Here is a 14,888-nt window from a genome sequence, read left to right on the forward strand (position 1 = left end):
TGTAGGTTTTATTTATTGTTTTAATTTTTCCATCTATTATGTTGAAGAGTTCGTATCTTTTTGAGTTTGTCTTTATCCCTATCCCTAGGTTAACAAATTTGTTTGAGGTTTTTAGATACCATTAGGTAAAATTTTTTGGTCAAGGTTTCTTAAATTATTTACTCTGTAATTGTCATTTGAAATTCCAGTTTATAAAATCTTCAATTTTAGAGTTCTGTGTTGTCCCATCGCATAGTTGAGCCTGTGCATTCCTAGAATAGAATAGTGTTTGACTTATGAAATTTGAAAGAATTTAATTTTTCTCTTTCAAGGCTTTTTTCAAAAGCCTTAAACCTCTAGGAATGTTTCTATCCATTATATTCTTTTGTTTATAAAACATCCATGATAGAATATGAATTTGTTGTATTTTATTCTATTTACACCCATAGGCATTCTATTATGAGGCATGATAGAATATTAATTTGTTGTATTTTAGTATATTTACGCTGATAGACATTCTATTATGAGGTTTTTCGTAGCGACATTGTAGAGATTCATCCGGGTGACTTGGACGGGTGTCATGATTTGTGTCTTCTTCAGAAAATTCACGGTCGGAGGCACTAAATTGGATACTCTGAGGACTGAGAAGTGGTTATGTCTATTGGAAAGTTATGCAAGATAATTCCCTTGCAACCAGGGCTAATTCAAGGGCATCGTCTCCAATACCTTCCAAGTACGTTGTTCCAAGTCTCCTGAAGGCTTAAGAAGAGAACATGACTACTGCAAGAGAAGTGCATACATTGTTCTATTTAGGTATAGGGACAAAAACGCCTCAGCCTTCTCCCCGCGGGAGAGCTATGCATCTCTCACCTGTTGGTATGAGACTTCAATATCTCTTAGAAGAAGGCTTTTTGCTGGTAAATTGTCTCCAACTAAATTGGTCTTTTTCTACAGGAAATTCAGGCAAGAACAGGGTTATTCGAGATAATTCCCCTACAACCAGGGCTAATTCAAGGGCATCGTCTCCAGTACCCTCCAAGAGCGTTGTTCTAAGTCTCTTGAAGGCTCAAGAAGAGAACAAAGCTTCTGTGAGAGAAGGTGCATATGTTGTTTCGTCCAGGTATAGGCAGCCTTTGCCGAATGCGGGGAGGAAAACGCCTCAGCCTTCTCCCAGCAGGAGATCTCTGCAATCCTCACCTATTGGTAGGTGGACTTTGATATCTCGTGGACATAGGCTTTATGCTGATAAATTGTCTCTGGCTATCAGGGATTGCGGTAAGAAGAAAACAATGGTCAGTGGATCGAGGGCGATGACGGAACAGCTTGAGAATGCTAGGGCCCTCAACCTTACGAAAAATCTAGGAAGAGCCCACCTCTGCATTGAAGGAGCAGAAGGAGAAGTGTTCTGCCAAGAACAAAGTGGATCTTAAATCAATATCGCACGCTCAGGTTAGTTCAATTGTCCATACATTTTTTTTTTTTTAATGCTTTTGCATTGTTACAAAGAAACGTAGTATAAGGGTTGTGCTGCAAACAATGGACTTCCTTAGGATTAGCTTCGTAGGATTGTAGGCAGACTTGAAAGCTTGTTGTTTGTGTTCGGGGGTGCTGGAACAGGGCTTAAATATGCAGTTTACTGTAAAAATAATGGTGGATGGTGAGCTAGTTTTCTTTTTAATACTAATTTTAATCTAGGGGAAGTAATGGTATTTGAACTATCACAGTGTTGATAATTCACTATTATATGCATAATTAGCAGTTCTGAATCAAAAAATCTTCATTCTAGCAACAATCCCCTGCCCTGTAATGGGGATTGCACCATTGTGTATGATGCATGGACCATGTCCTTGACCAGGAGGGCTCCAATGCTCTTCCCAAGGAAGAAGTTTGTGTGTTGTGTGATTTCAAATAGGATTTTTGTTGCAAGAGGTGCCCATATAAATGACTCAACCAAAGTAGCCATTGTCGATGTAGAGGAATATATTCCAAAGCTTCACGTATGGAAGTCCATTGTGAATATGCCCGGAAAGAGGTATGGTTGTTTGTGTGTTGAGTGAATGACATCTTCTATGTTATTGGTGGGCTAAAGTTTGGAAATATGAATGGACTCTTTATACACCCTTATGCTTATTTGAGTTCTATGGATTCTTTCAACCCAAAGACAAATACTTGGCTTAAGACCAAAGCGTTGCCTATGGTGGGTTGTGTGATTGCTCGTACAGTGGTTGGATCTTGTATCTATATGTTGTCGAGTCATGCGGTCGAGTTATCGTTATGGAAATATGGATTAAGCAGCCTCCCATTCCATCTCCTCTAAGGATGGACAATGTATTGAAATTCAACTGTGTTACCATGGGGAGTTTGGTTTATATTATTCAAGTTGGAGGGTCTATTGATGATCTGTTGAGGAGGAGTGGGAGGAATGCACGAGGATTGAAAGAAGGGTTGGTTCTCATTTATGATACCAAATTGCAGGAATGGCAGCGAGGACCTATTTTACCTTATGTACGAAATGGAGCAGCTTGTGCTGTTGTAGAGTGCTGAGAGTAAAATTTGAATTGATCTGACTATTTAGGTCTGCAGGACAGTGCGCACTGTCTATTGTGGACCTCTTGAAGGCTTGTTGATGTTAGCTACTATAATTCATTCTCTAAGCTCATCTATATTTATTAAAAAGCATAAAATAGTTTTCTCAATAGGTTCTGGTCTCAAGCATGACACTTTGAAGTAGCATGCCAAAGTTCAAATTGGAACACAAAGTGAGGTTCAGGTAAGTGCCCCCGTTGCTTCCTGTAAGATATCACCAACGCAAACTTGAACAATCCATTGAATATGCTTTGATTGGCTATAGCTTTCAGCTATGAAACCAATTAGGAGAATGTTGCTACTATTCGTATGGCTATTTTCCCTAGCCACAACAGGAATATATGTGCAAAGTAATCAAAATGTATCTATGATTACTGGAATATCGATGGTTAATATCCATCATTTGCAGATCTGTATGCTTCATATGTGACCCATTAAAGGGACTATAAGCTACAACTTTTAAGATTTCCATGAAGCTATATCAATGGTTAATATCCATCATTTGCAGATTTGTATGCTTCATATGTGACCTATCATAGGCACTATAAGCTACAACTTTTAAGATTTCCATGAAGCCTCGGTGTGTTCTTTTATTAAAAAATTATGTAATATTGCTAAGTTTTTCTCCTGTAACATTCCAATTCGGTTTCCATCCAGTGTACATGCAACAAAAGGCAAATTGCTTTTGCCTGTCTGATGATTGCTTGGACATATATGTGGAGAAGTGGTTTTAATGCTTGAGTTGAATTTAACAGTATTGTACTCATTTCTCCAAGTAGTGATCTCCAATTTCAGTTTTTCATCCTAGTGTAGTTTTCATTAGTTTTTGTCCTAATAATTGGGAGAGAAACTAGACTCCACATGCCACAAATATCAGTCATTGAGCCATTCAAAGTTAAATAGCAAAAGCCTTCTTCAAACTTTATGAGAATAAAAGTGTAAACAATGTATCTATATAGAAATTGGGAGCAAAATTCTATCTTTGTATTAATTTCAGGAGAATTGTGAATACAATAAAATTTACAGGAACAATATTCAACTCTAGATTCAATCACTATACTAACTCACACTGCAGAAAGTTCTACAGAATCTTTGCAACACAGAAAGGTGTCTCGCCAATCTATCTCTCAGACCTCACTGCCTACTCCCTACTTCTCTGCTCTCATTAACCTCTCTCACCAGTCTATACACTGCAACTATTCTCCCACCATCTTTTTCATCTCTCAGATAGCTAATTGTATCTTCGAGGCCTTTATTTCTTGTTAATTTTAGGCAACAATGGTATGTTCTATGCTTTAGAGCAATTTTCCTTCAATTTCTTTATTAGCCTAGTATCAATATTTAGATTAGCAATCACATCAACATGATAGTGAAATGCAGATAGAACATAAGCATAAACAGTAGAAGACAAGTCAAGACAAGAGGACACAAGATGTGGCACCAACTAGGGACAAACCCCAATGTGGGGAAATCCTTGATCAAATCTTGTTTTAGTCTTCAATAGTTTAGTAGAGAGATAGTGCAATGTACAAATCTGATAATTTATAACAGCAGCAAAAGAGCCCTAACCAGAAAAGTCAACGCTGGTCAGCAGGGCAGATTTGACCTTCAGCAAGTCGGTCAACTTCAGTCAACTTCGGCCTCCAAACAACAAGATAAAACCACAGTTTTAAAAACCGGCCCAACTAGCTGGTTACCAGTCTAACTGGCTGGTTAGCAGGCCCACCGGTTGGAACCGGTGAAAAAACCAGGTTAGATCCCCTCTGTGGCGAAAAAATTGACCTAACTGGTCCTAACCAGCCAGTTTAGGACGGAACCGGCCAGTGACCGATCAAGCCCACTGTGAGCCCACTCAGCGCATTTCTCAATGTCTTTTAGGGCTTTTAGAGGGAAACTAAGGGTGCTTTCCCTCCAAAAACACCCTCTCCAAGCCTTTAAGAGGCCCCTCTCCCTCTCATTTGTCTCACACATCTGATTTGGAGTGTTTATGAGTGTTTGTGAGTTTGTTTGTGAGCTTGGAGAGTGTTGAGTTTTTGCTGGAGTAGTCATCTTGGAGTTGGAGTTGGAGTTGGAGCTATTTTGGAGATAGTTTGTAGCTGTCAGTGGAGTTGGCATCTTCAAGAGGAGGCTAAGGAAGCTAGTTTGCATTTCCAGGTAAGGATTTTCACTTGAAAATTCCTCATTTGACTGCTGTCCATGAATTAAATTTTTTTATGTGTTATAAATTTATAAACTTCTCACTTCTAACTTCTAAGTTCTATCATCTATGCTATCAAATCTCTAGCTTTAGGCTATCAAATTTTGTAGCTTGCATGTGCAATTGTTTTCCTACATTTAGCTTTGGTTTTCCATGTTGCTTAGCTGCAATTTTTTTTTAAATGGCAGATTTCTTTGCAAATTGTTACTATTTCAAGCAAACATGGCTCCAAAAGAAAAGTACAGTGCATGGGCTCATTGTGATGTAATTTATGGAAAAATGATATGCAAATTATGCCATAAATCTATTGGAGGTGGGGGTATTCTTAGCTTGAAACAACACTTGGCTGGGATAAGAGGCCAAGTAACACCATGTGGTGCACCAATGCATTGTTAGGTCCTATTAAGGCAAAATACATTTCCAAGCTTGAAAAGTTTTATGAGGATAAGGCTAGGGAGAAGGCCATCCAAGATGACATTGCAAGGAAGAGGGAATTATTAGAAGCCATGAAAGAGAGTGGGTATGATGATTATGAGATTCAAGACTCAACTTCTATCCCTTCCGCCAATGACCCCTTTCAGTATGTTCATCCTTCTTGTGGCCAACCATCAAAAGGAACAAAGAGGACAAACATCCAAAGTTTTTTCTCATCTTCTACCAACATTGCCTCTTCTGATCCCATTTCCTCCCAGCCAAGTTGTCAACCCACTTTGGATCAACATTGGAAAAAACAATGCAAAGAAACTTCTCATCAATACATTGCTAGATGGTGGTATGATTCAGATATCCCATTTAATTCTGTTTGCTCACCTTATTACCAAGCTGTGTGGGACTTTGTTATAGCTGCATGAAAAGGCTTCAAAGGCCCTAGTATGCATGACTTGAGGGGAGCTCTTTTGCAAAAAGAGATATCTTCCATTGATGAGTATTTGGTTGAGTTTAAAGATTCATGGCTCAAAATAGGTTGTTCCATCATGTCAGATGGATGGACCGATGGAAAGAACCACACTATCATTAATTTCCTCGTTTCTTGCCCTCAAGGAACCATGTTTTTGAAATCACTCGCTGCATCTGATAAGGTGAAGGATGCAACCCTTCTATTTGAGCTTTTGGATAACATTATTCAGGAAGTTGGGGAGTAGCATGTTGTGCAGGTCATCATCGATAATGCCTCAAACTATGTTCTTGCTGGAAAGATGCTTGAGACCAAATATAAGACCATATTTTGGACTCCATGTGTTGCACATTGCATAGACCTCATGCTTGAGGATATAGGCAAAGTGGAGTGGGTAAAAAACACTGTAGAGCATGCCAAGTGCATTACAAAATACATTTACAACCACTCATGGGTATTAAGCCTAATGAGGAAAAACACTGGGGGCAAAGAGTTTGTTAGGCCTGCAATTACGAGATTTGCAACTCACTTCCTCACATTGCAATGTCTCAATGGTCAACATAAAAACTTTCAGAAAATGTTTTCCTCTGAAGAATGGTTTGAATCTTGGTGGGCTCATAAACCAGATGGAAAAGACACCAAAAAGAAAGTGTTAGACAATTATTTTTGGAAAAGGTCTGTAGAGCTTGTGAAAATTACTGAGCCCCTTGTTAAGGTGCTAAGGATGGTGGATGGGGAAAAATTGGCCATGGGCTACATTTATGAGGCTTTGGATTAGGCAAAGGAGCAGATACTAGCAGCTTACAAGGATAGGTTAGCTAAATATGGCCTTATATGGGAGATCATTGATAACAGATGGAACAATCAACTCCATCGTCCTATACATGCAGCTGGGTATTTTTTGAACCCAAAATATCATTATAAAAATTGGCTAGGAGATCTGCATGATGGGGAGGTCAGAGCTGGATTGATTGATTGCTTGGAGCGCATGGTCCCTAGCCATGCAGACCAGTTGGAAATACATAGACAACTCACTGTTTTCACTATGGCAGGTGGTACTTTTGGCAAAAAATTGGCAAAGATGGCTAGAGATGTGGACCAACCAGGTAAGCAATTCCAATTTCCAATTTGTTTTTCTTTTCAAGTTAAAATTGTTTACGTTCTTTACAATTCAAATTATAAACTAAGTTACTAATTAATGTCTTTTTCTTTGCAGCACATTGGTGGGAGTCATTTGGTGGCTAGTGTCCTCAATTGCAAAGGTTTGCAATTAGAGTCCTCAGTCAAACTTGCAGTGCTTCAGGTTGTGAGCGCAATTGGTCTGTTTTTGAGTGCATACACACAAAGAAGAGAAACCGTTTGGAACAAAAACTGTTAAATGATCTTGTTTTCGTGCAATACAACCTTCCACTGAGGAGGAACCAAATGATGAGCAAAACACCTGATCTAGATCCCATTGTGTTGGACAATATTGATCCAACATTAGAATGGGTGGAGGAGACTGAAGAACCTGTGTTTGAGGTTGATTTTGATATCGACGTGGCTTTAGCGGGGGATGAAGCAGATTATGTGGCGGCATCAGAACTATGATCAGTAGCGGCATCAAGGAAAGGAAAAGAACCAATGGAAGGCACTAGTCATGCAGGTCGACAAACTCGTGCTTCCATTAGGTCCACTTCTATTGTTATTGGTGGCATTTATACTGAGGTTGCAGATCAGGCTGGGGCATCCTCATACTCTGAACTAGATGATGTCTATGTATCTCCTAATGATGATCTTGTGGCTAGTAGTGGTGATGAACTTGATGATTGATCATGTGTACACTGTATAATTGTAGTAGGCCAATGGCCTCATAGCTTGCAACATTTGTTTTTGGACTTTATAGGCCATTTAGAGCCTCATTGCTTATGTATTTTGCTATTTTGTTGATGATATGTATTGCACTCAGTGCCATTTTGATATATTCACCTTTACATGGTATATAAATGAGCAAACTTTGCATATTTTGTCTCTATTGGCTTGGAATAATGGTTTTAAATCTTAAAAATAGTTTTGTTTCATTAAGATTTAATTATTTAATGTATTTTTTTAAAACCGGTTCGTTTAGACCAAACCAGTCCCGATTAGACCGGTTTCGGTCAGTAAACCGGTTCATTAGGTGGACCGGTTCGGTCACTAGTTCCGGTTTTAAAAACATTGGATAAAACAACCCTCAAAACAGTCAAATTCAGCCCAGTCAAAGTCTGGTCAAACAACCCACCTACGGTCAACCCTAGCTGCAGTCAACGCTGGTCAATAGTCAACATTTAGCCTTGATTTCTATGCCCAAAAATGCAGCCTGCCCAAACAGAGATAGCCCTCACAAAAACGCAGTCAAAGGAGGTCAACGCATGTTGGTCAATGCTTGGTCAAACTGTCCAAAAATTCAGTCTCCTGAAATTTCAGCCTCCTGAAATTTCGCTCTCCTGAAATTTCGGACATGTGGAGAGAGAGAGGCCCAGAAATCCGTACCCAATCAATGAGGAGAGAGAAAGAGAAGTGTGAAGATGAGTGTGTCCAAATGAGGCTAAGTCACCTTCTATTTATATGCAACGTTGAGGATGAATAGACGTGACTGTTGGGCTTTTGAGCCTACATAAGTTTGTTGGCCGACCTTGACAATTTGACCATAATCAAAATAAATTCATAACTTCATTTGTACATGTCAGAATCGGATGATCTTTAGATCAATCCTACACCTCTCGGAGAGAGGAATCCAAGAAAAATATCAACTGTCATAAATAAGATGACCCATGTGGAGTTTGGCCCTAGTTGCCAATTTTAACACTCCCTCTCAACTAGGGAGAACTCCATCTGCCAATCTGTACTATCTCTGCCATCAATGCACTGCTCTGCATTGCTCTGCTCTGTTGAACTATGAAGAAGAAGAAGTGATCGAGAATGTATCATACCATTCTCTACTGACCCGAAGTCAGTCCCAATCAAAGGAGAGTGTGTCATACCACTCTTGCTGACCCGAAGTCAGTTCCAATCAAAAGAGAGTGTCTCATACCACCCTTACTGACCCGAAGGTAGTTCCAATTGACCCCAGATCAATATCGGTCATCCTAGAATAGGGAGTACGGTAGTACATGATGCGTCCATCAGTAGTACTATGGTCCCTATCCTCATTTCCCTACTCATTGGCTAGATGAGAGGTACTTTCCATGAGTCCTAGATTGCATGGGTAGGATGTCTCAGTAGGAGAAGGATGAACCACTCATCCTGCCTACATGTCGCCAAGGGGTATCGCAAGGGAAGGTTGAACCACTCACCCTGTACACAACAAACCACTAGGGGAACGCTGAACCACTCACCCTATGGTTGCTCATCGCTCCAAGAAGTACCCCAAGCCCCCCGGAGCTCCCAGAGCTCAATGTCCATCTCATACAGGACCCTCATAAGAGGGTCTCTCCATGACTCCAAGTCGTTCTCGGAAGGCTAAGAACTTGACCTTCCCCAGGGGCTTTGTCAGAATATCGACGACCTGCTCATCAGTCCCAATGTGATGGAGCCTTATTGCTCCTCGTTGTACCATATCCCAGATAAAGTGGTACTTGATATCTATATGCTTGGAGCGATCATGAAACACCGTGTTGTCGCACAGATTGTCACGACAACGCTCAGACCGGGGGCTGTCACCCTGATCCCCGATCTCTCCGTTTAAGCCTGTCTCCCGCGGCTAAGGGGGGTAGACCCTATGAGATGATGAAGACCAACTGTGGACCAGTTGGGTTGGGAGACACGAAGAAACAAGCACTAAATTGATTTTGTTAAGTTAAAAGACCAGTGCCTTATAAAATAAATGATTAAACGATTATTTATCAAATGCTGCAGAGATATGAACTCATTAACAATCGTTTTACCATCAAACAACAGAGATTAACTTTAACCACATGCGAGATAATCAATAAATGCTTAATGACTTAATGATACTCCAGCAATTAAAATTTCGAAAGATAAAGTGCTTCAACCACGTAAAAAGCTAACCAGAGATCACATTCATGTAGTTAATCTTCAAATGAACATTAAAGCATGTTTAAACATTAATTCCCACATCAAAATTTTAGCCTCAGCAGAAAAGATGAAACCTAAGAAATTCCCGAGCCAAGACTGAAATTGGCAAAAAATTTCCCAAAATATTTTTATATTTTTCAGATAAAACAAAACTTAAAACTAAATGAAATAAAAAAATATCTAAATTTTAAAATCTACACCTAAAAGTTTTTTTTTTTTTTTTTTTAGAATAAAACAAACTAAAATCTTAATAAAAATAAAACTTAAAACTATTCTAAATTAAACTAAAATAAAACTTAAAATTATAAAAATCTATTCCTAAAATCTAAACAAAATATGAAAAAAATTTATTATTTTTATTTATTTATTTATTATTATTTTTTTTTTATGATCTTAAAATTCTAGATTTAAAATCAAAAAATAGAACAAAGCTAGAAACTTAAGTATTAAAGAAAATGATCTAAACTAAGAACTAAAATTAACTTTTTATTTTTATGAATTTTTTATAACTAAAACATAAAACAAAACTAAACTGAATAATAAACTTTAAACTACAATGAACGTAAGCCAAAAAAAAATATCAGAAACAAAGTAAAAAGGGAAAATCAAATTTTTATTTTTTTATTTTTTAAAACAAAATCAAATCTAACTTAATCAAAATCTAAAATTGAAGCGAAAACCTTTTTTTTTTTTTATAAAACTAAAAATCAAAACTAAAACTTAAAAAAAAAGGGAAAAAAAAATAGAAGAAATGAGACGGACTTTTAAATTTCTAAACTATAAAGAAAAGAATCAATCCTAAAAAAAACTTTAGACTAACTTAAACCAACGCATATGCATCCATAAATAAAACAACTTACCTACGTTAACTCTATGAAATCAAAACATACCAGAACTGAAATGCTTGTTTATTTGCACAGGTTTGACGTGAGCAGCACACTGTGGATTTGGATTTTTGCTGTATGGAGCTCGACGGCCAGTCAATGGACAATGTGGAGATTGGTTGAGCGGAGGAAATGGAGTAATGGTTTGATGCACAACGCAGATTGTTAGAGGGGCAGCGGAGAAGGGAATCACGTGGAAGAGGACGACAGCAAAGGAAAGCACGCAGTTTATGGAGCTGGCTGCAATGATGTCTGCACAGTTTTGAGGTAGCGTAGAGCTGCCAGAGGAGCTTGCAGGTTGGACAGCGTGAGGGATTTTGAGGGACGTGGGCAGCGTTTATGCAGAGATGATATGGCTGTGGAGAACAGAGTTGCGAGAGATAAAAGCCAGCAAGTGGGCAGCTGCAAGAAAAATTTGTGGATGATAACGTGCAAGAAGAAACCTGTGCGGGAAATTGATGGGGAGCTTATTGCAGGCCCAGGGCAGCACATAATTTTTTTTTTTTTTCGAACAAACTTCCTGCGAATAATGAAACCCCGGACAGCAGAAAATGGATCAAAAAACCCTCTTAAGATTCACCAGGGCTCTTAAAATTTTGAATCAGCTGTTTCAGATTTGTCTGAATGAAACCCTGAGATATTTCTCAAAACCTGTACCTGCAACCTGCAATGAGAAAACAAAAACCCAGAAAATATATGCAAGGACTAAAAATAAAACCCTACAAACCAGCTACAAATTTACAGTATTTACAAACTGAAAGCTTTTAAGAAGTCAGATTTATCAATAATCACAGTAATATTATCAGAATTTAATTTTAATGTAAAACGCTTCAGAAAGCCCTGCATGCATTCATAAAAAATATTTCGAATGATAAGCCCGAGATTAAGGACTGGCTGGGCTCTTTCAAAAAACACAATCCGGGAGTTGGCTGGTTCAACTGAGAACTTGCCCTAACGCCCGGTAATCTGAAAAAAAGATTTCCTGCACGGCTTAAAATCAACCATTAACATAGAAGGAGAAAACAATAGTGAAACCCCAATCAAATGGAGATACCTGCCACTATATTTCAGAATCTAAACTATTATTCAAACCCCAAAGATCAGGCAAGATACCTGTGCCTAGATCAATCTTCATTAAGCTATCATCAATGGCTGAAAATAAAATTATGCAGAAAAAAAATAGAACAATCTTACAGCATTTTCGGAAGAGTAACACCAGCAAGATTTTTAACCCCAAAGTCTTCCTTTATTGCACAAAAAAAAAATGACTACCAAAGAGCGTTCTTTAGCAGCAGACTCTAAGATCTTATCTCAAATGACCCCTAGCACCCTATTTAAAGGAAAAATTCCCAACAACTAGTTTGAGTGATCCACGTCAAAATGATCTCGACTGTCGATGAGGATCAAGATATCTCTTAATCTCATCCGTCGAATTTTTAATGTATTAAAAAATTGAAATTCTGCATTTATTTACTCAAAATATTATTATTTTATTATTTTTAGGTTTTTTACTTTATTTTTTATTTTTTTATTTTATTTTTTATTTTTTATTTTTTTTAATTTATTTTTAAATGGATCCTCGAACTTAGCTTTTGGAAAAATCACCTAGGACCTAGGACTTAGGACTTATGAGGGGATTAAAACATTTTCTAACCCTCAAGACACTTTACATCATGACTTTTACAATTTTACATCTCAAGGGGGAGAACCCATTTGACATAGACCCTCATAAACCACCCAGTTCTGCGACACAACTATAATCTAGCAGATTAACACACTAGGATCCTCCTAAGATTCTAATGACAAAATCCATTCTGGCTTTGGGGTTAGGCTGAAGCAAAACTCTGCCGATCATGGATCGGTGAGACAAAAACCTTCTGGAACGTAGATTATCACTAGAAAGTTAGGTCCACCTAGGGAATTTACATACATGACTCATATCTGCTAAGATTATTTAAAATTCATACATGCAGATTAGGTTTACAACATAATGCGATCAAGTCGACGATGACTGTCGAATGGCATGGACATGTCGATCAAGTGCTATCCCTTTTGCGAAAAAAGGGGGTGTACTGCTATGGGTAGTTGACCGGTAGTGGTCAACATTTGGCTCTACTTGGGGACACGTTGCTGCACTGTAGGAACGTGAGAATCCAGAATCTGCATCCACGCAACACACAACAGAAATAAGTAGCGTCCATCCCAAAATCATCATATAACATTAAGCACAGGAAAGATAAAAGCTCTTCATTTATTAACTATCTAGTAACATGAAAAGTAAATCTAATCCTAAAACAGAAATGAAAATGCTGAAAAAAAAAGGAGTAAGGTTAGAAATACAGGGGACGCCCCATGGCATCAGATGTGTTCAATATAGGGTATACTGAGCATTTGCCTGCTTTCAGGCAAATCTGTCGGCTACTTGTCGGATGTGCCATGTCCAATTCTACATATGGTGGGACTTTTTCCTATCCGAAAATCAAGCTGCTCGCGGCCGTCTGATGCATCAAATCTTCTTCTCATTTTCTTCCTCTTGCTCTTTTTCTTCCTGGTAGGCTGTATTATTGATGACGTGGAACTTTTTGCTTCAAAACCCTCATTCTACATCTGCCCTGCCAAGGATGATGGACCAATCTCACAGGTGCCATGAGTTATAACTTGATCTTCAATGACTGGTGGATTAACCGTGTGAGTATCAATCTGATTATTAATTTCCCTTTCATCCAGGCAATTTTCAATGGAACAAAGAACCTCATAACAAGATGGAGCTTGCTGTAACAGATAAGGAGGCTTCTGATCTATTGACATTCCTCTGTTTCTTTCATCTTCCGATTGCTGTTGAAATTTCTGAAACTGTATTTTAATGGCATCCATCTGACTAGAGTGTTCAACCTTTATAGCACTAATTTCCCTGGCATGGTTTTCTTCCATACCTTTTATTACTTTATCGTTCTTTTCCTTTATGGTCATCAAACAATACTGCATAGAGTTTATCTCTTCCTTATGATTTGCTTGCATGTTTATCATATTTTCCTCTAAGCCTGATAACTTGCTTTTCAGAAAACTAATTTCTGTGTCATGATTAGTTTTCATGGCCTCAATTTCCTTAGCGTGCTGATTTTGCATAATTTCCATCTCCTTATTACGTTTTTCCAGGTGGGTGCATAAAGTTCTCACATCATTAGTGTAATTAGTTTGATTGACCTCCATATTTTTTACTAGCCGCATTAGTTCTTGTATAATTTGCTTTTGATCTTCCTTTTCATTGTCAACACTGTTTTTACAATTTGTCCCTGCTTTTCCACTATCATAGATTTGATCTGCAATGGTACAGGTGGATGGCACATTCTGATATGAAGAATTGTCTTGGAATCTTTCATCGACAGCTAGACCTTTTACAAGATTACTTTCATTATGTTGCACAATTTTAGGGGCACAAGGCGAGCTATCTGGATCACCATATCTATCTTTAAAAGCATCGACAATGTCTTGTAAAGAAGTGAAAGAATCTTCAGGACAATTATTAAACCAGTTCAAAGCATCACCCTTTAAAGAATGGACAAATAGACGCATCTTGACATCTTCATGATTATATTGAGGAAGTCTACAATATATGATCATTACACAAGTAAACCTGTTTAAATGCTGTCTAACAGCGACTGAATCACCACCTGAGAACAAAAATAATTTAGAAATTGCCTCTTTCGGAAAATCATGGAGATTATCAGTAAAATGACATGGTTTAAATGAATAATCCATGATGAATAACTAGGGACCAAATGGATGATAGAACGAGATCTTTGCTCAAGAAAATCAATAGATGAAAGAAGTGGAGTCGCCACTTGAACAATGAATCTAATTCTAGGATCCAAAAATCAACCAACAAGCAGATATGAGAGAGGCTTCTTGTCTGGGAAATGAAAAGAAATGGAGTCGCCACCCAAACAAGAAACGAACTGAAGAGTAGTTGCTGATATGACGAAAGGTAAGGCGATAAAAGATCCAAATGATAACCAAAAATGTTGAATCTGCCAGCTCAAATGAGAGATGAGAAAGATGAAAGAATGATGAGAAATGAGAAGGAATGTCGTTGAAACGCCAGGAACAGAAAAACTCTGTCCCCAGCGACAGCGCCAAAAAATGTTGTCGCACAGATTGTCACGACAACGCTCTGACCGGGGGTTGTCACCCTGATCCCCGATCTCTCCGTTTAAGCCTGTCTCCCGCGGCTAAAGGGGGTAGACCCTATGCGATGATGAAGACCAACTGTGGACCAGTTGGGTTGGGAGAC

The 14,888-nt window shown here is 38.3% G+C and overlaps 1 protein-coding gene across 4 annotated transcripts in view; it reads left to right on the plus strand.

The window, feature by feature from the left end:
- Positions 1–493: 493 nt before the first annotated feature.
- Positions 494–14,888, plus strand: part of LOC149253558 (uncharacterized) — a 28,817-nt gene continuing 14,422 nt past the window's right edge. The window contains exons 1-2 of one of the 4 annotated variants that reach the window (XM_089456854.1): positions 494–855; positions 934–1,428. In XM_089456854.1, coding sequence (XP_089312980.1) covers positions 753–855; positions 934–1,409 — 579 coding nt within the window. In that variant the 5' untranslated portion in view covers positions 494–752 and the 3' untranslated portion in view covers positions 1,410–1,428. Of the gene's footprint in view, positions 1,429–14,888 lie in introns of all 4 variants that reach the window. The other 3 variants (XM_089456855.1, XR_016266216.1, XR_016266215.1) reach the window with 3 other exon arrangements.

This window comes from Pinus tabuliformis, chromosome 7 (genome assembly GCF_031772625.1).
Source record: "Pinus tabuliformis cultivar Carrire ecotype Pingquan chromosome 7, CPIR1, whole genome shotgun sequence".
NCBI lineage: Eukaryota > Viridiplantae > Streptophyta > Pinopsida > Pinales > Pinaceae > Pinus > Pinus tabuliformis.